The 22,930-nt window shown below is 41.9% G+C and overlaps 1 protein-coding gene across 1 annotated transcript in view; it reads left to right on the top strand.

Moving 5' to 3' along the window:
• Positions 1-22,601, top strand: part of Exd2 (exonuclease 3'-5' domain containing 2) — a 33,805-nt gene extending 11,204 nt beyond the window's left edge. The window contains exons 3-9 of the mRNA XM_075947746.1: positions 4,177-4,433; positions 8,173-8,299; positions 14,821-15,152; positions 16,244-16,350; positions 16,553-16,688; positions 18,373-18,729; positions 21,285-22,601. Coding sequence (XP_075803861.1) covers positions 4,177-4,433; positions 8,173-8,299; positions 14,821-15,152; positions 16,244-16,350; positions 16,553-16,688; positions 18,373-18,729; positions 21,285-21,501 — 1,533 coding nt within the window. The 3' untranslated portion in view covers positions 21,502-22,601. The remainder of the gene's footprint in view (positions 1-4,176; positions 4,434-8,172; positions 8,300-14,820; positions 15,153-16,243; positions 16,351-16,552; positions 16,689-18,372; positions 18,730-21,284) is intronic.
• Positions 22,602-22,930: the final 329 nt, after the last annotated feature.

Raw genomic sequence — 22,930 nt, 5'->3', positions numbered from 1 at the left:
TGTAGTTGGGCTTTCTCATCAGATTTTCTTTGGACTGCCAGCCCCTAAATAATGACATGGAGACTTATTATTATGAAAACTTGGCCTTTAGCTTAGACTCGTTCCCAGCTAGCTCTTATAACTTAAATTAACTGTCAGGGTCCAGCCTCGACGGGGTTTGCAAGTTCCAGGGTAGGGGCATATGGATTAGAAATGCCAGGTAGACAGAACGGAGATATGAATGAAAAAGACAGACACAGACTAGAATTGAGAGGGCAATCAGTGAATACTGAATTCACCCACATTTATTTTCCATATGCTTATATACCCCAATCCAAAAACGGGGGGAAGAAAGAAAAAGATTGTGTTCATTACACAAAGAATAAACAGAGCAATTGCCTCTTCAGTACCTGAAACATACCCTGAGTTAAGTATTCTGTTTATTTATGCAGGACATTCAGTGACCATACCTTAGACCAAGTATCGTGTATAGTGTAGGCAGCCACTCCCTGGGTCAAATCTCCTGTCATCTCCTTGAAGGAGCAGGAATAGGTTTAAACTCTGAACTTTGGTGTAGGTGGACTGGGTTCACCTTTGTGGGCCATCTTAATACCCAAAACACCAAGTAACCACACCCAGGTCAAGATATCTTTGTTAGTAGCCACACCTTAAGTCAAACCTCTTGTCAGTAGCCTTGAAGGAGCCAGAATAGGCCTGAACTCTCTGACCTCCAGTCAAGGTGGAACAGACCCACTCTGTGAGCTCCCACAATTAACCTGTTTCTAATAATCTGTGTTCTGCCATGTGATTCTTTACCTCTCCTCCATTCTGTGTGTTTGACTCCCTCTGTATCTCCCTTGAGCCTAAATTCTAACCCTGAGTTCCTCTGTCTTCCAGAAAGTCCTGTCTAGTCTCTCCTTCCTGGCTATTGGCCACTCAGCTTTTTATTAAACCAATCAGAAGGTGCCTTGGCAAAGACACATTTTTACAGTGTACAAAAAGATTATCCCACAACAGGCTAATATTTTTACCTCTTGTGCCATCTCCCTAGCTCCTATTAACTGTTTTTTGTTTTTCAGACTGGGTTTCACTGGGTAGTCTATCCAAGCCCAAAACCCTATATCCCCAATTTCAACTTCTGAGTATTAGGATTATATATTCCTCATTCTTTTAAAAAAATAAATTTATATTATATATTTTTAAAATTTAATTTATTTGCATAATTTTTTTAGGTATGAGTGCTCTGCCTGCTTGCTTGTGAGAGTGGGCTTCAGATTCCATTACAGATGGTTGTAGGTACCATGTGGTTGCTGGGAATTGAACTCGAACTCAGGACCTCTGGAAGAGCAGTCAGTGCTCTTAATCACTGAGAGAGCCATCCCTCTAGCCCTGAAATTTATATTATTTTATGTGTATGTGTGTGTGTGCAGGTGCAGCAGCCTGAAGAGGGCATTGGAGTCCCTGGAACTAGAGTTACAGGCAGTTGTGAGCAGTCCCATTTGGGTGCTGGTAACACAGCTTGAGTCTGTGCAGGAGCAGTAAGTGCTCTTAAACACTGAGTCACATCTGTCTATTCCTGACTCTTAAACTTATTCTTGCTTTTTTGTGTTGGTTGACTCTTTTGAGACAGAATGTTGTTTATAGTCATGACTAGCCTGGTACTTCATTGTTAAGGTTGGTCTGGAACTTGTAGCAGTTCTCTTGCCTCAACCTCCTGAGTATTGGGATGACAGTCATACACACTATGCCTAAGCCTTATGCCATTTTTTTAGAAGTTATTTCTAGTATTCATTGTTAAAAAGATACCCACTGTTCTGAAAATATCTTTTTTTCTTTCAGTCTTGTAAAAATATTTCCTCTTGCCAGGTGGTAGTGGCACACACCTTTAATCCCAGCACTCAGGAGGCAGACACAGGCAAATCTCTGTGAGTTTGAGGCCAGCTTGGTCTACAAAGTGAGTTCCAGGACAGCCAGGACTCTTAACACAGAGAAACCCTGTCTCAAAACAAAACAAATTTTCTCTGAGTGTAGAATTTTAACTTTGTCATTTTCATTGTCTTCTGATTTCCATTGTTGCTATTGAAGATAATCATCACTATTTTATTGATTCTTTGCAAGTAATCGATTTTTCCATAACTCTGAAGGTGCGCTGAGTCTAGATTCAGTTTAGGAGTAAGAAAGCTAACAGAGGGGGCTGGGATGGCTCAGCAGATAAGAGTACTGACTGCTCTTCCAGAGGTTCTGAGTTCAGTTCCCAGCAACCACATGGTGGCTCACAACTATCTGTAGTGAGATCTGGTGCCCTTTTATGACCTGCAGGGATACATGCAGGCAGAACACTGTATATATAACAAGTAAATAAATCTTTTTTTTTTAAAAGAAAGCTATCAGATATGAGAACAATTTTTTATCATTTTAAAATTTTATTTTAATTTATTTTCTTCTTTGTGGTGTGTGTATGAGAAAGAGAGACAGACAGGGAGACAATAGGTTTTCATTATGTAGCCCCAGTTGACTTAGAACTTGCTATGTAGATCACGTAGTCCTCATACTCCTAGAGATCCACCTGCCTATACCTCCCATGTGCTGGGATCAAAGGTGTGTTTCACCACACATGCAACCAACTTTCTTCTGAGGATATGTGAGTAGCTCCAATTGGTGAAGCAGTGCCTAAGAAGAAAGTCTAAGGTTTTGGTGAGTTAAATCATGGCTGTGCTGAACCATAAGGTAGAATTTAAGAGCAAAGACATTTTGTTTTTAGTAGCAATTCTTGATGATACTGACTATTTTCTCTTGGTAATCTTGATTGCCTCAAGTATGAAATATTTTTTCCCAGTACTTGTGACACTGTGTTTGATAATACCTTTGTTTTTACCATGTCACTTTCTGTGTGTGAGAGTTTGGTCTATATGTCCCCTCTTCCTGAAAGGTTCCAAGTCCTTTAGGCCAGGACGGTGCCAGCTGTAACTGTAGGTAGTGTTGTGAGCCTCACACATGACTAGCAGGCAGGGCTCCTCAGCCTCCCCACTGCTGACATGATTGGCAGATGGTTCTATGTTGTGAGTAGCTGTTGTGAGATGTGTACTGTTGGGTGTCTTGTGATGTTGGATGCGCAGCAGTGTCTGCCTCCTGCCTGCTAGATGCCTACATACTCCTTTCTTGTATTGTAATGATCAAAGATTTCACCAGACTTAAATTTCCCATGAGGGCAAGATCACTGTCCCTTCAGAATTACTGTTGTAGACACTGGGAAACTTGAGTGTTACTGTCAGACTTGCCATTATCCCATCATGTTTGGTAAGCTGTTTTACTTATGGGCTGAAAGTTTCTTTTCCTAAAAAGTGAGAAGGAATTTATTGGGTGTTTGTCTGTTTTGTGGATTGCTTTTGGAATTCTTTCCAAACCCTTGAAAACAGGAACAAGTGTTGTCTGTATGTATTTTTAGAGACAACATTTTCTCAGACTTTTCTTTGGGGGTCATACCCCCAGAAGATTTAACATTGTTGTAAGTATATAGATAATATGCATAGTTATTTTCTTCTCTTAAGATATAGTAGTCCTTCCTTATGTTCAGTATGTGTGCTTTGTTTCTTTCTTTGATAAAACTCCGTTTGTGACTTTGTCCCACCAGGATCTATTATGCCGGCAGAGCTGTGCTCTGCATTATGTTATGTTTTTGAAAAAGGTTCTCAATATATAGCTTTGGGTGGTTTAGCTCAATATGCAGATCAGGCTGGCCTCAAACTCATAGATTACCCCATATCCCATGCTGGGATTAAAAGCAAGCACCCCTTGCCTGGCCTCTACTTCCTTTTGAGACTTGTCTTTTAAGGCAAATGAGGACATGTGCAATAGAGCACTCAGGTGTGGTGCCATTTAGTACTCTGCCCTTAGCCTTTTTCTTAGCCTTTGGAGCCCAGCATGTTTCCTCTGACTGACAGTGTGGGCCCCAGAGCTCCTGAGTAAGTTGGTCACTATTTATGGACTGGAGCTGACCCTGTGACGCTTATTCAGACTGCTGCTTTATAAGGCCTCATCTGTTAGAACAGCTTCTCCTTGCATTTAACCTCAAATCCATTCTGCTGCTTCCTTTGGGAAGCTAAGAACATATTTCTTAGGTTGGTTTTTTTAGTCAGTCTCCTTTTGTCATGCTGCTGTGCAAGGATGTGAACTGTGCTCTGTTTTGTTTTTTCCCAGGTGACTTTGGAAGGCAAAGCTAGTCCTTTGTCACTCCTACAGATGGCTTTCCCGAGTGGCTTCTGTGCCTTGCTTCGCTTGCCTCGGCTGATCTGTGGAGGCAAAACACTACCAAGAACGCTCTTGGACATCCTGGCAGATGGCACCATCTTGAAAGTAGGAGTGGGATGCTCAGAAGATGCCAACAAGCTTCTGCAGGATTATGGCCTCATTGTAAGGGGGTGTCTGGACCTCCGCTACCTAGCCATGAAGCAGGGGTATGGTTTGTATGCATGTCAGGATGCCTGTGATGGTGGGGCAAAAATTGTACATGTTGTAGTTACTGGGGACCGATACTAAAGGCTTTGAAAATGCATATTGAACTCTTGAGGAGATATACCAATGCCTGAGAAAAGTTCGGTTGGCTAAAATTACTTTTTTGATAAACCTCTAATCACTTGTGAAGAAGTGGTTATGAACCAGTAGCCCACTGGCTAAGTTGGAGCTTTAGAGTTTATTTTTTTCCCGTGTGAAGTCTGTTTTATATCCAGAAAACTAAGCATAAGAGTCTGTATTTGTGGCTTTTCTTCAGAAATGACCCGACTTCAGAGTTCTGAGTTGTTCCCTTTTTGATTTATGTACTCAGTTTAACTTCCCAAGTCTTCACCACTCCTGTGGTAAACCTGACTTGTGGTCAGCACTTGCATTTGCAAACCAGCCTTAGGCCCACATAATGGTCAGTCTTGCCTTTGACTTGGAGAGAGAGACTTCTCTTCTTAGCCTTTTCTTCTATGGAAACTGTTTCATTCCATCTTTCGAGGTCACACTTAATTCCTCAGGTACATGCATAGTCCTCATCCATTATCTACTTACTTAAATTTTATTTCTTTATTTATATTTTTATGTGTATGAGTGTTTTTCCTGCCTATATGTTTGTGTCTGTGGAGGCCTGAAGAAGGCATGAGATCCCCTGGAAGTGGAGTTTCAGAGGGGTGTGAGCCACTATGTGGGAGCTGGGAACTGAACCTGGGTCCTCTGCAAGAGAATCAAATGCTCTTAACTGTTGAGCCATCTCTCCAGAAACCACAGTCCTCATTTATACTCTCTGTGCATTTGGAGACACTTAAAATGAATGTATGTAAATTGAAAGTACATTGAATTCTCTGAGATGAGGCAGGAGAGTATGAGTTTGATGCCAGCATGGGCTAGGTCATGAGCACCTGTCTCAAAAACACCCCAAAAGAGAATTAGGCCAAAGGTGAATATTATCATGAAATGATAATATACAATTTGTGGTTAGAAATAAGAATGTGTGTTTGGATACACATATATGTGTGCATGTGTGGAGGCTGAGGTCACTGTGGAGTGTTTTCTTCAATTGTTCTTTATCACATTTTTTAGCCATGACTAGATAGAACTCACAGAGTCCTACATGCCTATCTTTTGCCTCCTGAGTGCTGAGATTAAAGGCGTGTACCACCACTGCCCAGCCTTCACTTTATTTTTTGAGACAGAGTCTCTCACTCAGTCTAGAGATAACAGATTTGACTAGACTGACTGGCCAACAAGCCTCTCTCTCTGCCTACTGGCACCAGGATTACAGGTGCATTCTGCCACACCCAGCCTTACATGGGGTCTGGGAGATCAAAGTCAGGTCCTTATGTTACATGGTAAGCATTTTACTTACTGAGTATTTTCTTCAGAACAAGAATGAAACTTTTTAAAAATATTTATTTATTATGTATACAATATTCTATCTGTCTGTATGTCTGCAGGCCAGAAGAGGGCACCAGACCTCATTACAGATGGTTGTGAGCCACCATGTGGTTGCTGGGAATTGAACTCAGGACCTTTGGAAGAGCAGCCAGTGCTCTTAACCTCTGAGTCATCTCTCCAGCCCAAGAGCTGTTTATTTTATTCAAGTGTGCCTGGCCTTTTTGTGTTCTCGGTCTCGGGCAATGAGATGTGACTGTTGACTGCTTATTTGGTAAGGGATGGCTTCCGGTTCTTCCTCATCACAGTGGTGATAGAACTATGCTGTTACACCGACAGGGGCCTTTGCCTGCCAGCCTGCTGCTCTGTGATTTCCAGATGCTCACTCTGGACCATTGTCACATGCTGTCTGTTTTCATGTACTGATTTTCATTGTTACCATTTTGTTATCAGGGATTGAATCCAGGGCCTTTTGCATGCTAGGCAAGCAGTCCTTCACGTTGTTGTTGTTTTTAGTGCTGACGGGACTTGATCCCAGGGCTCCATGCTAGAAAAGTGCTGTGTGAACTAACCTGAAACTATATCTCTTGCCTAATTTTTGCTTTTTTAAAAAAAGGTGTGTCCATTAGGACTTTTTTTTTTTTTGACAGGTTCTCAACTATGTGCTCTTACTTGCTTGGAACTTATTTTATAGACCACCCTGGCCTCAAACTCACAGAGATCCTCTTGCCTCTGCTTTCCATATGTTGGATTAAAAGTATGTATTTAAAAAAAAAAAAGATACGGTCTCATGGTCTGGGAAGATGACTTAGTGGGTAAAAGTGTTTGCCATGAAAGTGTGAAGACCTAAGTTTGAATCCCCAGAGCCACATAAAGTCCGTGAGGTAGTGCGTATCTAAATCCCAGAGCCCCTGTATGATGTGAGAGGTGGAGACAGAATCCCAGGAAGCTCCTGAGTCAACTAGCCTGGCAGATACAGTTGTGAACAGCAGAGAGAAGATAAGGACAGGTATTCAAGGTTACCTCTGACCTCCAAATGCATACTGTGGCACGTGTACACCTACATTAACATGAATGTGCACAAACATGTACCATACATATACATGCCCAAAGATTTAAACATTTCAAATGAAGTAATAAATAAGGTCTCAAGTAGTCCTGCTGGTCAGGACCTCCATGAAACTGAAGATGATCTTGAGCCCCTGATCTTTTGCCTCCACTTCTCAAGTCCTAGAGTTACAAACATGTCCCACCACACTTGCTCTCTTGGTGTTTTCTGTGTATGTGAATTTCATTCTATTTACTTAAAATTGTATTTATTTGTGTGTGTGTGAGTGGGAGGGAGTCTCTCCCTTCCGAGGTACACGTGTGGAGGTTAGAGGACAACTTACGTGAGTCCATTATTTCCTTATACCTTGTGGATTGGTGATTAAACTCAATTGTCAGGTTTGGTGGGAGGTGCCTTTACCCCTGCACCGTCTTACTGGCCCACTGATGTTTTCTTAATTCTACATGTATCTCTTGGTTAGTCTCTGATTTTAGAAGATCAACAATGGAATCCTTTTTGTTAGCCCACAGCAATTTTTACAAATGATTTATTTGTTTATGTGTTCAGTGTTTCCCTAGCATGTATATATAATACTCCACATGTGTACCGTTTCTGAAGAGGCCAGAAAAGGTGTTAAATTCCCTGGAACTGGAGTTACAGATGGTTATGAGTTGCTGCATAGGTGCTGGGAACCAAATCTGGGTTTTGCAAGACCAGCAAGTGCTCTTAACCTCTGAGCCATTTCTCCAGCCCCCTGCAGCAGTTTTAATCTGAAAGTTTTGAAGAGCAGAAACAATTATTGGTTTTTATGTCTTTACCTCCTAGATGACAATAGCTTTGTCATATTTATTCATATATAAAAAGTAAGGCATGAGTACCACTGAAGGACTCTTAGTCTGTTTACAATTCTTGCCACAAATAGTGCTGCAGTGAGGATCCATCCACTTAAGAATCTTTGTCCTTTGGCTAAACTACCAGAAAAGGAAATGCTACATCAGAGAATTTTTGTATTTGAGTTTTTGATAGTTATTTCCTATTAAACTGTTATTATAATGATCATAAAGATGTCCAGTTCACAAATTTATTGATACTAGATATACTTGTTTAAAAAAAAAAACATTGTGAATCTGATAGCAAATCACCACTTTCTTTCATTTCTTTTGCTTATTTGTCCTCTGTTTATTGGTCATTTAAAAATTTTTTCTATTCATGCCATTTGCCCATTTTTTATATATGCTTTTATTTATTTCTTGTAGAAGCAATATACTCTGTAATGGGCTTAGCCTGAAGTCACTTGCTGAGACTGTTTTGAACTTTCCACTTGACAAGTCCCTTCTACTTCGTTGCAGCAACTGGGATGCTGAGAATCTTACTGAAGACCAGGTACTTTTTATCGGAGTAGTTGATTCTAACTTTCAATGTGAGCATTACGTAGAGAGGCCTTAAAGTAGACTGACTGTCAGATGATCCTCAAGGTAGTAATGTTCATGCTGCTTAAATAAAACACTCAAGAGTCCTATTGTATTTTAGTTTTGAGTGTGCTGGGCACTTCAGAAAATATAGTTTTTTTTCCGTAAAAATACAAATGCATAAATATTAAAGTGCTATACCTCTCACCATAAGAAACAGTAAGCAGTTCTCTGCCTGTCTCACCCCATTCCTTCTTTTGCTCTTCCTTCTTAGAGGGGACCACTTTAATTTTCCTTTTGGTAGTTACCATTATACTTTTAGATTACATACATGTGTCATTCTTTCTTATTTGTGCATAGTATGTTTTGACTTTGTTTTAGTTAAGGTTTCATTGTTGTGAAGAGACACAATGACCATGACAACTCTTTTATAAAGGAAAACATTTAGTCAGGGTGACTCACAGTTTCAGAGGGTCAGTCCATTATTATCATGATGGGGAGCATGGCAGCATGCAGGCAGACACCGTCCTGGAGTAGTAGCTGAGAGTCCTACTTCTTACATGTAGCAGGAAGTTGACTGAGACATTGGGCAGTACCCCAAACATAGGAAACCTCAAAATCCACCCCTACTGTGACATACTTCCTCCAACAAAGGAAGATGCCTCTCTCTATGAGATTATGGGGGCCATTTGCATTCAAACTACCACAGACAACTTCTTTTTCTTTTCTTTTCTTTCTTTCTTCTTCTTTTTTTTTTTTTGTTTTGTTTTTTTTTTTTGGTTTTGAGACTGGGTTTCTCTGTAGCTTTGGAGCCTATTCTGGAACTAGCTCTTGTAGACCAGGTTGGCCTTGAACTCACAGAGACCTGCCTGCTTCTGCCTCCTGAGTGCTGGGATTAAAGGCATGTGCCACCACCGCCCCGGCTTTTTCTTGAATTTTCAAAACAGGGTTTCTCTGCATAGCCTTGGCTATCCTGGAACTCACTCTATAGACCAGCCTGGCCTTGAACTCACAGAAATCCACCTGCCTCTGCCTCCTGAGTGCTGGGATTAAAGCACCACCACCGCCCGACCATGTTTTGACTTCTTATACAAAAGTTATTGCTTAGGGCTCTTTCACTTCCTGGGTCCTAAACAAGAATTTATTCCATACCCAATATCCCCAATATAAATAGATAGTCTTTTCATCAGGGACAATACTTTGTTTTCCCAAGATATAATGTTTGTATTTTTGTTTGTTTAATGTTCTTTACACTATTGAATTAACTCCAGCCTGTTTAGCAGAATTGTGGCTCTCTTGGCTGTCCCGGATTGAGTAACTATGAACACTTGTCCTGTTTCCTGTGGTTCTGTCCCTACCGCCCACTGCTGTCCCCCTACGGTCTTCTGTTGTGGCCCTTTGCTGTCCTCCTACAATCCTCTGCTGCCCTGTTGTGGTCAGGAATGTTGGCTCTCCAGACACACTGCCCACCACAGGCTGAGCTTGTGGCTTCTCTACCTCACTTCTATAGTAGATCCTGCGGTGTTTAAATCCTATGTCTTTTCCTTTTCTTACCCTGCATGTCTGAAAGAATAAGTGATTTCCCTCTCTTAGCCAGTGGTTTAGCTATTAGCAGTTTAGGGCAGAAGCCATTTTCTTCAGAACTCTGAAGGGCCTGCTACTTGTGTTCTCACTGCTAACATTCGAATGTGTGACTGCTCTTTCTGAAAGCTCTTCTTTGTCATTTCTTGTTTGAAATCCTTGATGACTCACTCATGGTGGTAGGAGTTAGTGGACCCTTTCTGTATGCATTCTCCTATCTTCCAGGAAAGAATACTCAGATTATTTTCTTTGAAAATTTCCTACTCTCCTTTATTGTTTTTAGAACCTTTTTTTTTTTTTTGATGGTGATGATTGGATCCCACAAATTGATCCTTTTGAGACAGAGTCTTGTGCTATCTTGTCTGTCTCCATCTTGGGGTAGGTGTGCTAGATTCATGCTACTGCATCTGGTTCTGAGGTTGGAGCTCAGGTAGCCAGGCTGGCACAGCTAACACTTTTACCTATAGCCTACCTCTTCAGCCCTGAGTACACACTATTAAAATAGCTTTTTGTTTCTATTTAATGGATGCAATATCTTTGTATTGGGGCAAATGTATTGGGTTTTTCTTTGGACCACCAGCTCCCAAATAATGACACAGAGACTTCTTATTAATTATGAAAGCTTGGCCTTAGTTTAGGCTTATTCTAAGTAGATTCATTTATATTAATTAACCCATTTACATTAATCTACATTTTGCCATGTGGCTTGTTTACCTCTCCTTAGTACTGTATGTCCAGCTTTTTCTGAGTCTGGCTGATGAATCTCTTCCACCTCTAAATTTTTTCCCCAGAAGTCCCACTTATCTTCTCCTGCCTAGCTATTGGCTGTCCAGCTTTTTATTAAACCAATCAGAAGGTGCCTTAGGAAGGTGAGGTAAGACAGAGACATATCTTCACACAAATACTATCCCGACTTAGAGTAGTGAGGATTTCTTCCATTTCCTGCATCACCTCCTTTTCCTCAAAATTCTTTCTCATAAATGCTTGTTTTGGTCCTTGGCTTTCATGTTTTTTTCCAGATGTTTAGAACTTTGGTTGTCATCCATATTAAAAAATGAGACGTAAGAGTAAAGCATGTGGATTTCATGACATGCTCAGGGCCTGGACTTAGTTTCTGGTACCACCCAAAAACCAAACAAAAAAGACATAAAAGCTGATTTAAAAAAAAATCTCAGGCCGGGTGGTGGTGGCGCACGCCTTTAATCCCAGGCAGAGGCAGGCGGATCTCTGGGAGTTCGAGGCCAGCCTGGTCTACAAGAGCTAGTTCCGGGACAGGTTCCAAAGCTACAGAGAAACCTTGTCTCGAAAAACCAAAAAAAAAAAAAAAATCTCTGTGTGGTGGTGTACTCCTTTGATCCTAGCAGAGGCAGGCTGGTCCCTGAGTTCAAGACCAACCTGGTCTACAGAATGAGTTCTGGGACAGTAAGGGCTACAGAAATCCTGTCTCAAAAACACAAAACAAAACAAAAAATCTGATGAGATATATCCATCAGCTGATGAGTGAATAAATGTGGTATAGGTACCAATAGTATAATATTCAACAGATAAAAAGGATGAATGCTATAAACTTGTGATCCTCTTGCTTTGGTCTCCCAAGTGCTGGCATTTCAGACAGGTGCCAACTTCCCAGCTTTAACGTGGATAAATATTGACAGTATCATGTCACATTGAAGCTGGGCATGGTGGCTCACAACTGTAACTGTTGGAAATTTTTCTTTCCTGTCTGCTTCTTGTTTCCAGGTCAAGAAGATTGAGCTACATAGACAATTAGGAGTGAACAAAAGATAGGGGATTTATTTAATGAAAGCAAAAGAAACTCTTGGTAGTCATGGAGTGGGGTGTAAGAAGGGAATTGCTGTTCTGAACTGAAAGCAAAGAAGGTAATTTCAGTTGGCTTGTAAATTGGGAAGAAAAGTGGGGACCAGTTAGGGAAAACTTGCTAAGTATGAATACCTAACTTGCTGTGCATTGTCCAGGGAACAAGCCTGATTTTGGAGGTCTGTCAGGGATTGTTTTGAGTTGTGCACCCATGTCATAGTAGCCGAGAAGCTTTCTCATCTGGAGGTTCTTTGTCTGTGTCTGACTCATTTAGGGGTTTGTCTGTCTCCTGTCTCTATCAAGATGCTGAGGCAAGAGGCTCACTGCAATTTGAGGCCAAGCTGGTCTACAAAGAGACCTGTCTCAGGAAACAGAGAGAGAATGAATGTAAATGAATATGAGACTATGGATTATACTAAATGAGAAAAGCCAGCCAGAGAAATTATAAAGTATGTGTTTCCATTTCCATGAAACATCCAAAATAGGTTGTTTCAGTGAGGAATAGTTTCTTTGTGTATTGGTCCTGAAATGGATTCTTGTTTATAATTGCTTAGCTCTGTCAGGATGCTAAAATAATTGAACTAGATACCTGAGTAAATTCTATGGCTCATGGCTTATAACTCATGAAAGCTATCATGTAAAAAATAGTTTATTGGTTGTGGTGTCAACATGTGTGATTCTACTATAATTTTTTTCTGGCACAGAGAATTGAATCCAGGGCCTTCTGTGTACTAGGCAAGCAGTCTACTAAGCTATAACCTCAGCTCTATTTATGATGGTTGATTAGATACTGAATCAGGAATCTTAATTTATAAAAGACTAATATCATTAGGACCATTGGAGACAGTAGAGCTAAATACCTCTAATATTCTTGTGTTATTCTTAGTGTTAGGATTATGCAGGAGAATTTCCTGGTCTTAGGCAATATACATGCTCACATATTTAGAGGTGATATATCTTTTTTTAAAATTACATTTGTATTTATTGTGTGTGTTTCTGGATAGTAAAGTGTGCTTGTGGAGGTCAGAGGACTACTTGAGGGAATCAGTTCTTTCCTTCCTTGTGGGTCCTTGGGTTTGAACTTGGGTGGTTAGGCTGGGCAGCAAGCACTTGTACCCACTGATCCCCTCTCAGTGGCCGAAGATGAAGTATCTTCATAAAGATAACTTAACTTTAATAGGCATCTAGCAAAAAAGTGTGATATTTATATTGTAAAGAATAAAAGTCAGCTGTGATGGTACATACCTTTAATTCTAGAACTCAGGAGACAGAGGTAGATTGATCTTTGTGAGTTTGAGGCCACACTGGTTTACATAGCAAGTTACATAGTGAGACCCTGCCTCAAAATACATAAAAATGAGTGTATGTTAGTAAAGCACTTACTAACAGTTATGAATAGCAATTCTCATATTCTCTTGGCCTTTCTGTGACTGGAAAACTTTGAAAATTAAAAGTTAGTGGGGAAAGTTAATTGTTACCATATATGAGGCCAACTTTATGATTCTCTTTGCTATGGAAACTGAGACTTTTTAAAAGTTATTGTTAGTTAATAATTCTTCTTTTTTGAGAGTTAATAGTTCTTAGCTGGGGACAGCAACATGGCTCAGTGGATAACAGTGCTTGCTAAGCCTGAAAACTTTAGTTCAACCCCTGGGATCCATTGGATAGAAGGAGAGAATTGACTCCGGCAAGTTGTCCTCTGACCTCTACACACACACACACACACACACACACACACACACACACTGTGGCACATGTTGTACATACATATAAACAAATGTAGCAAAATATTTAACAATGCTGTTTTTTCTAACTGTAAGCATAACGGTTAAGATTTCAGAGAATCGGGGATGGAGAGACGGCTCAGTAGTTAAGGGTACTGCTGCTCTTCCAGAGGACCCAGGTTCTATTCCCAGCTCTAAACATAGTGAGTGACTCACAACCACCTATAACTCTAATCTAGGCTGCAGTAACTCCACAGACACCAGTCACACATACACACATTCGGGCAAATACTCATAAGATAAAATAAAATAAAAATAAGTAAATAAAGCTGGATAGCTTTAATCCCAGCACTTGGGAGGCAGAAGCAGGTGGATCTCTGTGAGTTAGAGACCAATCTAGTCTAGAGAACAAGTTCCAAGATAGCCAAGACTACACAGAGAAATCCTGTCTCAAAATTAATTAATTAATTAATTACATATCAACTTATCCTTACAACAGGGCCGAGAAACTACCTCTTCCTGCCTCAAAATAATAAGTTTAAATAATAGTTTAAATCATGAGGCTGGAGAGATACACTGGCTGATATTTCAGACAAGGTCTTACTGTGTAGTTCTAGCTGACCTGGAAATGTGTGTAGACCAGGCTAGTCTCAAACTGACAGAGATCTGCTTGTCTCTGCTGGGATTAAAGGTATGTGTCACCAAATTTGGCTTTTTTTTTCTTTTTAGTGGTGGCAAGTGAAAAATGGTTTTATTAAGATCAATTTCTGTATAATAAAATTCACCTGTTTAAAATGCCAGGCATGATATCACATATCTCGAATATTCTTTTTGGGAACTCAAGTCAGGAGTGTCTCTAACGTCAGGCCATTCCAACCTATATAGCTAGATTCTGTCTCAAAAAGGACAAAGATGGGCATACCACTGATCCTAGACAGGTTTAGGAGATCCAGGAATTTGTCCATCTCTGTTTTTCCAATTCTGGGATTACAGGCAAATGTCACCATACCAAGCTTTTATGTGATTTCTGGAATCATACTCATATCTTCATGTAAAGGCAAGCACTTTACCTACTGAACTATCTATTCAACTGCCATAGTAGACTTTTAGTTTTGTTTGGTTCTGTATTAGAGATAGAGCCTCACATTGTAGCTCACACAGCCTTAACCCCGAGGCAGTCCTCCTGACTCAGTTTCCCAAGTGCTGGGATTAAAGGCAAAATACCTGAGAGAAAATTGGGGGTGAATCGAGGGGTTTATACTGACTGAGCAAGTGCTACCCTGAGTGGTGTTTCCAAGGCACTTGTGACTGACTGTGAGGGTTCTCTCCATTTGTCTTCCACATCCTGCTGACCTCTGGCTTTTCTCTTTAGGTAACTTATGCTGCCAGGGATGCACAGATTTCAGTGGCTCTCTTTCTCCATCTTCTTGGATACCCTTTCTCTAGAAATCCCTATGAGGAGGAAGACAATGACCAAATCAGCTGGCGGAAAGTCTTGGAAAAATACAGGGCTATGGTAGACATCCCATTCCGAAGCAAGGGACTTGGACGACTGTGTGAAGAGATTAATGCGGAAGCACTGGAATCTCAACAGAAGCCAAGAAATAGGAAGGCTAAGCCTGACGGAATAATATCAGGCAACAACCAAGGGAGAGACCCCAGGAAACACAAAAGAAAGCCCCTGGGGGTGGGCTATTCTGCCAGGTAATGCATATGTTCCCTGCTGATGAAGAGCTTTACCCTGAGTCCCGCAGCAGAGGCTCTCCAGGGTTACTGGACCTTTCCCTGATTTTAGTGACGTTTGGACTATACTTCTCTTCATTTGTGTATTTTTTCTTTCCCCTTCTTTCACTTTTTTTTTTTACTTTGTCAATTGAAATAGAAATGAAGAGAATTTACCTCAGCTTTGTCACTGACCTTGGTGCAACCTTAGGCCTGAAACTTTACCTATAAAAGAGGTATAGAGCTATAGATATGGCTGCCAGGTATAGACACTTGCTGCCCACCCTAATGACCTGCGTTCAGTCTTTAGGACCCACATGAGAAGGAGAGAGATAACTCGCAAAGTTGTCCACTAATCTCCTAGTGCACAATGTGTGCACCTCTCCCCAGAATAAACAGTGATAATGAAATAGTTGAAGGGGATATAATTGTTATCTGTTGTTTAAGAATGCTATGAACATGAATAATATAAAGTCCTCATCCTTACCAGGAGAAATGCTTCAGGTTTCTTGTTCATTTAGCATGTTTCCAGCCTACACCGACTGTATTTTGTAGCTAGTGAGAATCTCCTGTATGACTGACCCTCTTGAGGAGGATGAGTTGTAAGTGATTTTGAGCAAAAGTGCATCCCTAGAGCATGACACCTTTAGGAATTAGAAGATTAAATTGAAGGAAGCGTTGCATGTGAGCCAGAAATCAACCCACATGGCCCTCATTACTTTATCTTGAACTTTTACAGTTTTAATTTACTGTTTAATTCAGTGATTTGGCAGTTTATTGGTGCTCTGTTCCTGTTTTCATTCACAGCAGAGCTCTGTGAACAACTCCCAAATTACTTCCCAGTGTCTCAGTCCATAAGTGTAAAACCAGAGGCATTAAGAGTTCATTTGTAGCTCTGCTCCCTAGCCATTGCCTATTGAGGATTGACTGTGGCTTCCCACCTGTTTGTTTTCCTATATGTGGTATGTTTTATTATGGTGTTGAGAATAGTTTGAATCACTCAGAAGTGAGTGTGGGAAGGTCTTGGGTAACGTGACCAACAGCTTTCAGTGCGAGATTTCTTTTCCCTGCAGAAAATCCCCTCTCTATGATAACTGCTTTCTTCAAGCCCCTGATGGACAGCCCCTTTGCACCTGTGACCGGAGAAAAGCTCAGTGGTACCTGGACAAAGGCATTGGAGGTATGAGACTCATCTGCCATATTTATTTATACCTAGGGTCTTGACGTGAGTGGAGTGTGGAAGAGAGTGAATGGAGATGTGTGGGACTAGGGAGTCATAACCCAGAGTTCTCCGCTAGCACATAACAAATAACAGTTAAAGAGTGCTTCCTGGTAGCAGAGGTGGGGACAGCCCAGCACTGATGTGTTTTCTTTTTCCTAAGAGCTGGTGAGTAAAGAACCTTTTGTGGTCAGGCTACAATTTGAACCCTCAGGAAGACCTGAATCCCCAGCGGATTATTACTTGTTGATTAAAGAGAACCTGTGTGTTGTATGTGGCAAGACAGATACCTACATCCGGTGAGTATAGTGTTAGACTAATTAACCCATGGAATTGCCTGGGGAATCACATGCAGTGTCTTATAAAGGAAAACATTTAATTGGGGTGGCTTACATTTTCAGAGGTTTAGTACATTATTTTCATCGTTGCTATTTGGTGGTGCTCAGGCAGGCATGGTGCTGGAGAAGTAGCCTAACCTCCTAAATCTTGCCTTGTAGGCAACTGGAAGTGAACTGTCTGACTGGGTGTAGCCTGAGCATGGGCTAACTCAAGGCCCACCCCCACAGTGACACACTTCCTCCAATAGGCCACACCTTTCGTAGGGTACTACCTCTTTGTAGTATCCCTTTGGGGGCCATTTTCTTTCAAACCACCACACAGAGAGACTTAGCTCTACAAATGTCCCAGCTTTCCTAACAGTTTCATCATTCTGCCTGGCCATTTCTAATGACCTCTGTCCCTTTAAGGGAGACCTTGAAGTATCCCTGTATCCCTGCCTGAAGCTCTCAAGTTTCTGAGCCTTAGTTTTGTTTATAGAGTTTCCCAAGACTGTTCTTTCATATTAGGGTTCCCTAATGAGCATGAAGCTGACTGCTGGGCTCGAGTACCTGTGCTTGGGCTTTCTCCGTGGCCCCTGTGCAGTAATTCTCTTCTTTTTCTTTCCTCCAACTTCCCTCCCTCCTTGCTCCCCCATTCCCTCTCTTCTTCTTACCATTCCTGGTATGTTTTGTTGTTGTTGTTTCTTTTTTTCACCTTAATCTATTTCAGTCATCACTTTTTCCTCATTTTGAAACAAAATATTTCCCTCTCTTTTTCTTTCTTTCTCTCCCCCCCACCACTCTCTTTCTCTGTGACAGGACTTCTCTGTGTAGCCCTGGCTGTCCCCGAATTCCTTCTGCAGACAAGGCTGGCCTTGAACTCAAAGGCTGCCTCTGCCTCCTGACTGAGACAGAATATTTTTGTATAGCCTTGAATGTGGTTGTCCCCCTGACTTAGCCTTCCAAGTGCTGGAGTCAAGGGCATGTGCCACCGTGCTGTCCTTTAGTAATTCACTTTGCTCATTCCTTTCTCTGCAAAGGGGACAACTGTTGCCACTGAGAGTTTTTCCTGAGAACTTTATTCTACTTAGAAAATGATGACAGATCTTGGTGAGCCAGGAACTAATGTCAGAGTGAGGGAGTTCTCAGATAAAGGAAGTTGGTTTGCCCAGCCCACCAGACTTTTTGAGAGTTATTGTAAGTTATCAAAAGTTATGATAATATTTTATTTCTCTTAGACTCTCCTTTCTAGGACCGCAGTGGTTGTTACTAGCCTCTGCCACTGAAGCCTGACATCAGGGAGTCTGTCCTTACTTCAAGGAGAGAGGACTCTGAAAGCAGAGATAGATAAGGCAGGCAGGTGGGCCTGAGAGTGACACAGGTAGTACTGCCTTCCTGTGGTGCACGCCTTTAATCCCAGCACTCGGGAGGCAGAGGCAGGCGGATCTCTGTGAGTTTAAGACCAGCCTGGTCTACAGAGCTAGTTCCAGGACAGGCTCCAAAGCCACAGTAAAACCCTGTCTCGAAAAACCAAAAAAAAAGAAAAAAAAGAAGTCTTCCCCGTCATGTGCAGGCCCAGGTCAGGCTCTGAGTGGCTCACCTGCTGGCTCCGTATGTCTCTGTAGCATAAGCTAATGAGCACTGCTCTGCGGTGGGCTTGTTCCAGGAAGAACATCATCCCACATGAGTACCGCAAGCATTTCCCCCTTGAGATGAAGGACCACAACTCCCATGATGTGCTGTTACTCTGCACCTCCTGTCATGCCATCTCCAACTACTATGACAACCATCTGAAGCAACAGCTGGCCAAGGAGTTCCAGGCTCCCATTGGCTCAGAGGACGGCTTACGCGTGCTGGAAGATCTAGAGCTTAGGCAGGTGCGTTCCGGAGCCAGAGCCCTGCTCAATGCCGAGAGCCTGCCTGCGTATCGGAAAGAAGAGCTGCTGCACACACTCAGGAAGTTTTATAACACAGATGTTGTTACGGAGGAGATGCTTCAAAAGGCTGCCAGCCTGAAGACCAGGTACAGCTTACTGTTCACCTTATTGTTCTGTTCAGAGAAAGGATAAGGGATGACCCGGTGACAGCAGCCTTCATGAAAATGCTCGTCACGGTTCCATTGCTTAGCCACATGCTTATTCATCTAGTATCCATTTGTTTAAGATACCATAGGGTAGAATCAAACAATCTGAGAATTTCCTTTTCATGAGAGATGCTGATATGGCTCAGAAGGTTAAGGTGCTTGCTGCCAACCCTGACAGCTTTACTTGGATCCCTAGGACCTGTATGTGGATTGAGGGAACCAATTCCCAAAAGTTGTCCTCTGACCTCCACTCATGTTCCATGGTGCACACACACACACACACACACACACACACACACACACACACACACACATTTAAATAAGATCTGACTCTTTTTTGAGAGATTGCCAATTGTGAGGTATCTGTTGTTGACTCTATAAGGTCAAGTGTAGTTGGGTCTTGCACATTCTTCTGTAGAGGTAAATCTAAAGTCAGCACATAAGATGAAAGTAATAGCCAGTGAATACCCTGAGATCTCTGAATTGCCATGAAGTAGAGTATATGTGATTTTGTGTCTCTCACTTCATACCTAGACCCAGGAGATTCTCAGCTAGTGCATTCATTCACATTTCTTAATTTCTTACTGCATGTAGTGTCTGGACCCACTGGATGGAATTTTGAGCAAACTGCTGTCCTGTTTAATCTTTTTTTCTTCCTTCCTTTCTCTTCTCCTCTCCTTCCCTATGAGTACATAGTTGAATTAGCACAGCATAACTTAGTGTTTCTAAACAAGAAGTTTCTAATCCCGAGGCATGAACGTGTACATGGCTCCAACAAGAAGCAGTGTGGGTTACTATGCAATTATTATTTTCTATAGGATTAGAGGTCTATAAAACTGATAATGAGGCTGATTGCCTACAGTATTTTGTTTTCAATAATTAAAAATGTAAAAACTTTATAGTAGCAAATATTTATTTCTTTATTCAGAAAGTATTTATTTCACTTATCCTACTGATCTTCCACAGCTCAGAGATACTGTAAAAATTTTCCTGAACAAATATTAGAGATTCACTGAAGCCTGCTTCACCACACTCAGAAACTACATCAGTTGCCTTTTATTCCTCATACATACTTAATGACTTCTTACTTATACCATATAACACACACACACACACACATATTTGATTTTGGTTTTTCAAGACAGGATTTCTCTGTGTAACAGTCCTGGTTGTTCTGGAGATCCAACTACCTCTGCCTCCCAAGTGCTGGGATTAAAGGTGTCTGTCCCTGCTGCCCGGTTTATTTATTTTTTATTGTTCAGAGGTTTCGTTTTGGTTTTTTGTCCCCCGCCCCCCTCAGAACAGGGTTTCTTTGGGTAGCTCTGGCTGTTCTGGTGTCCTGGAACTCACTCTGGCCTTAAACTCAAAGAGATATTCCTGCCTTTGCCTCCCAAGTCCTGGGATTCAAGACGTGCACCACCATGCCTTTTCTAAGAAGACTCTTATTAGATTTATTAGACTTTTCTAATAAGCAGGTCATTGAGTCAGATGATGGATTGAGATTGAGAACAGGCTGTTTTGAAGACAGATTAAAAATGTATGGGGCTGGGCTTTGTAGTACTCAGATGCCGAGGGTGGTGGTGGTGGGGGGAATCTGTGTGAGTTCAAGGCCAGCCTGGTTTACATATTGAGCTCCAGGGCGTCCAGGACTACACAGAGACACCTCGTCTCAAAAAACAAACAAACAAGTAAGCAAGCAAAATAGAAAAAAGAAGTGGGAAGCTGATGAGGCAAATAATAAAACAGCTGCAAACATTGGGAGAGTCCAAGTTGCTAAACTGGTGGGGGCTTGGATGAAGGACTGGAAATAGAAATATTGATAGGAAAGAGGCTTGGGAGCAAGGTGCTTTTCTGAGAAAGGTGTTTTTACCCCCTTGAAGGAGATGGAGGGAAGCTCTGTTCACATAGTTTCAGCAGTTTTTCTGATTTCCTGTCTAGCTGGGAACTAGGCAGGGGTTCATCTTCTGCAGTACACCGTTGGCACAGCCAAGCAGCCAGAGGAGCATCTCCCTGTGACTGAAACACTCGTGCCAATGTGGTCTGTTTTTTTGGTGAGGAAGAAAGCACTAAAGAAGTAGACCACCTTGAATTTTAACCCAGGTTTGGAAGTGTTCTGAGAAGCCAGGTTATGTAGACTGATTTAACACCTTATTTTAATACTGAGTATGGCTTAGAAGAAATCATCAATGCCTTACAGAGAAGTAAGCTATTCCCTGAGTAGCCTTGGTCCAGCAAATACAAGATCAATATTCCTCACCCATCGCCAGCCAGGTTTCCCTATCGGGTTGCTTATGTGAGGCCTTCCTGTCAGTGTAATTCAAAACCCGAAATGCCTTCAGTGTGTGCCTTATATGCTAAGTATTAAGAGGTGAGAAAAAAGATATTTAAAAACATTAAAACACTATGTCCTTTGGGGTTCGTTTTTCTCTTATCTGCCAGTGCTACTGCCCAATGCTTGTTTAGCTGAGACCCTCTGCAACTTCATGTTTTGACAGGATATACAATGAAAGCTACATTCCTCATGGACTGAAGGTGGTGCAGTGTCACACTGAGGGTGGGCTGCGCTCCCTCATGCAGCTGGAGAGCCGCTGGCGTCAGCACTTCCTGGACTCCATGCAGCCTAAGCACCTGCCCCAGCAGTGGTCAGTGGACCATAACCATCAGAAGCTGCTCCGAAAGTATGGGGATGGCATTCCCATCAAGCTGTCATGATTGCTGCTTCCTGCAGGTCAGGACAGATGGGAGCTGGAGCCAAGGTCAAAATTACCTCCTCCTGCTTAATGTTATTGGTGGAAGCCCTGGTGGCTGGCTCAGAATGCTAAGCTACACTAACCCCAGGTACTTCTGATGGAGCAAGGCTGTAGTTTTAAGGGGAGTCTTTGGTTTGGAATTTTAATTGAGGAGTCTATTCTTTCTCCTCCTTTCTCTCCTGTTTTTGTGTGCAAGGGAAGCTTGGCCTTTATTTTCACTCTCCACTCTGCTTTTCCTGTTAAGAGGGAAAATGAAGACTGCTCTCTGGAGTAAATTGTTGGGCCCTGGGAAGATGTTTGTGCCTCTCTCGCCTGTCCACTGCATTGCATCCTATGGGGCAGGGAGTTGAAGAACCAGAGTCAGGCTCATATTCCCAGTTCAACCTCATGGTTTTGATCTTTCCTGCTTTCTATATTCAGTTGTTTGGGGTCCACCCCAACTGTATCACTTGGGTTTATTTTACATGCTTGAAAATGTTCCTGCTTGTGTATACAGGACCAAAGCCCAGCTTGCTTCTTCCCTATCACAGGGGAAGTCCTTTTCTGAAAATGGGTTTTCAGCTGGGTGGGGCAGACAAGTATACACCTTTCTTAGATACAGCGTTCAGCCTCCCTCTCCTCCTCAGGATGTCTGCTTGTTGCACATCTCCTGACTTGCTTCTGAGTCAGTGCCCACTCCCTTCAGTGTTCACGTTCCATTGCATTTGAGATCCTTAGCACTCAATCCACTCCCAGAGCCATTTGACCAGGTTACAGTGTGAGGACTTCACCTCCCCTGGAGCCTGGCACACTGAGATAACTGATAACATTAGGAATTTAAAAAGGGTAATGTTTCATCTTTCAAAATGTTACAGACTACTACTTTGAGTATGAAATCAATTTATTAGCAATTAGTATTTTTTCTAAACTATTAGGGAAACTTTCTTATTTTATAACATCTTAACAAGCTTGAACAGAATTTTATGGCCAGAATCCAACAAGAGTTCTATTTTGGAATTGTACCCAAGTTGATTATAACTGATCTGTCATTGATAAATAAAACAACTTCACAGCACAAGGCTCAGTGATTGTAAATGTGCGACTTTTCTTCCTGACGTTATAAAATAGTAAGTTTGTGGGGACTTGCTGTTTATTCTGCAGAGTCCCTGCCTCATGGCAGTAGTGTGACCTTGCACATGGATACCACTCGCACTGCAGTCCACAAACGCATGTGTGCTGCACTCTTGGCCCTCTGCTCTACCTTCCCACTTTTCCTCTCACAGGCGTTTCTGGAATCAAGACTAGACATTCTTACAAACAAACAGTACCAGCTCCTTTGGGGAATCTATGTTTAATTTAGCAGATTATCAGAAAGCCTGACTGAGGGAACTCAGAACAGCTTGCTTCTTAGT

This window comes from Microtus pennsylvanicus, chromosome 14 (genome assembly GCF_037038515.1).
Source record: "Microtus pennsylvanicus isolate mMicPen1 chromosome 14, mMicPen1.hap1, whole genome shotgun sequence".
Lineage (NCBI taxonomy): Eukaryota > Metazoa > Chordata > Mammalia > Rodentia > Cricetidae > Microtus > Microtus pennsylvanicus.
This window is presented reverse-complemented; position numbering and strand designations above follow the sequence as displayed.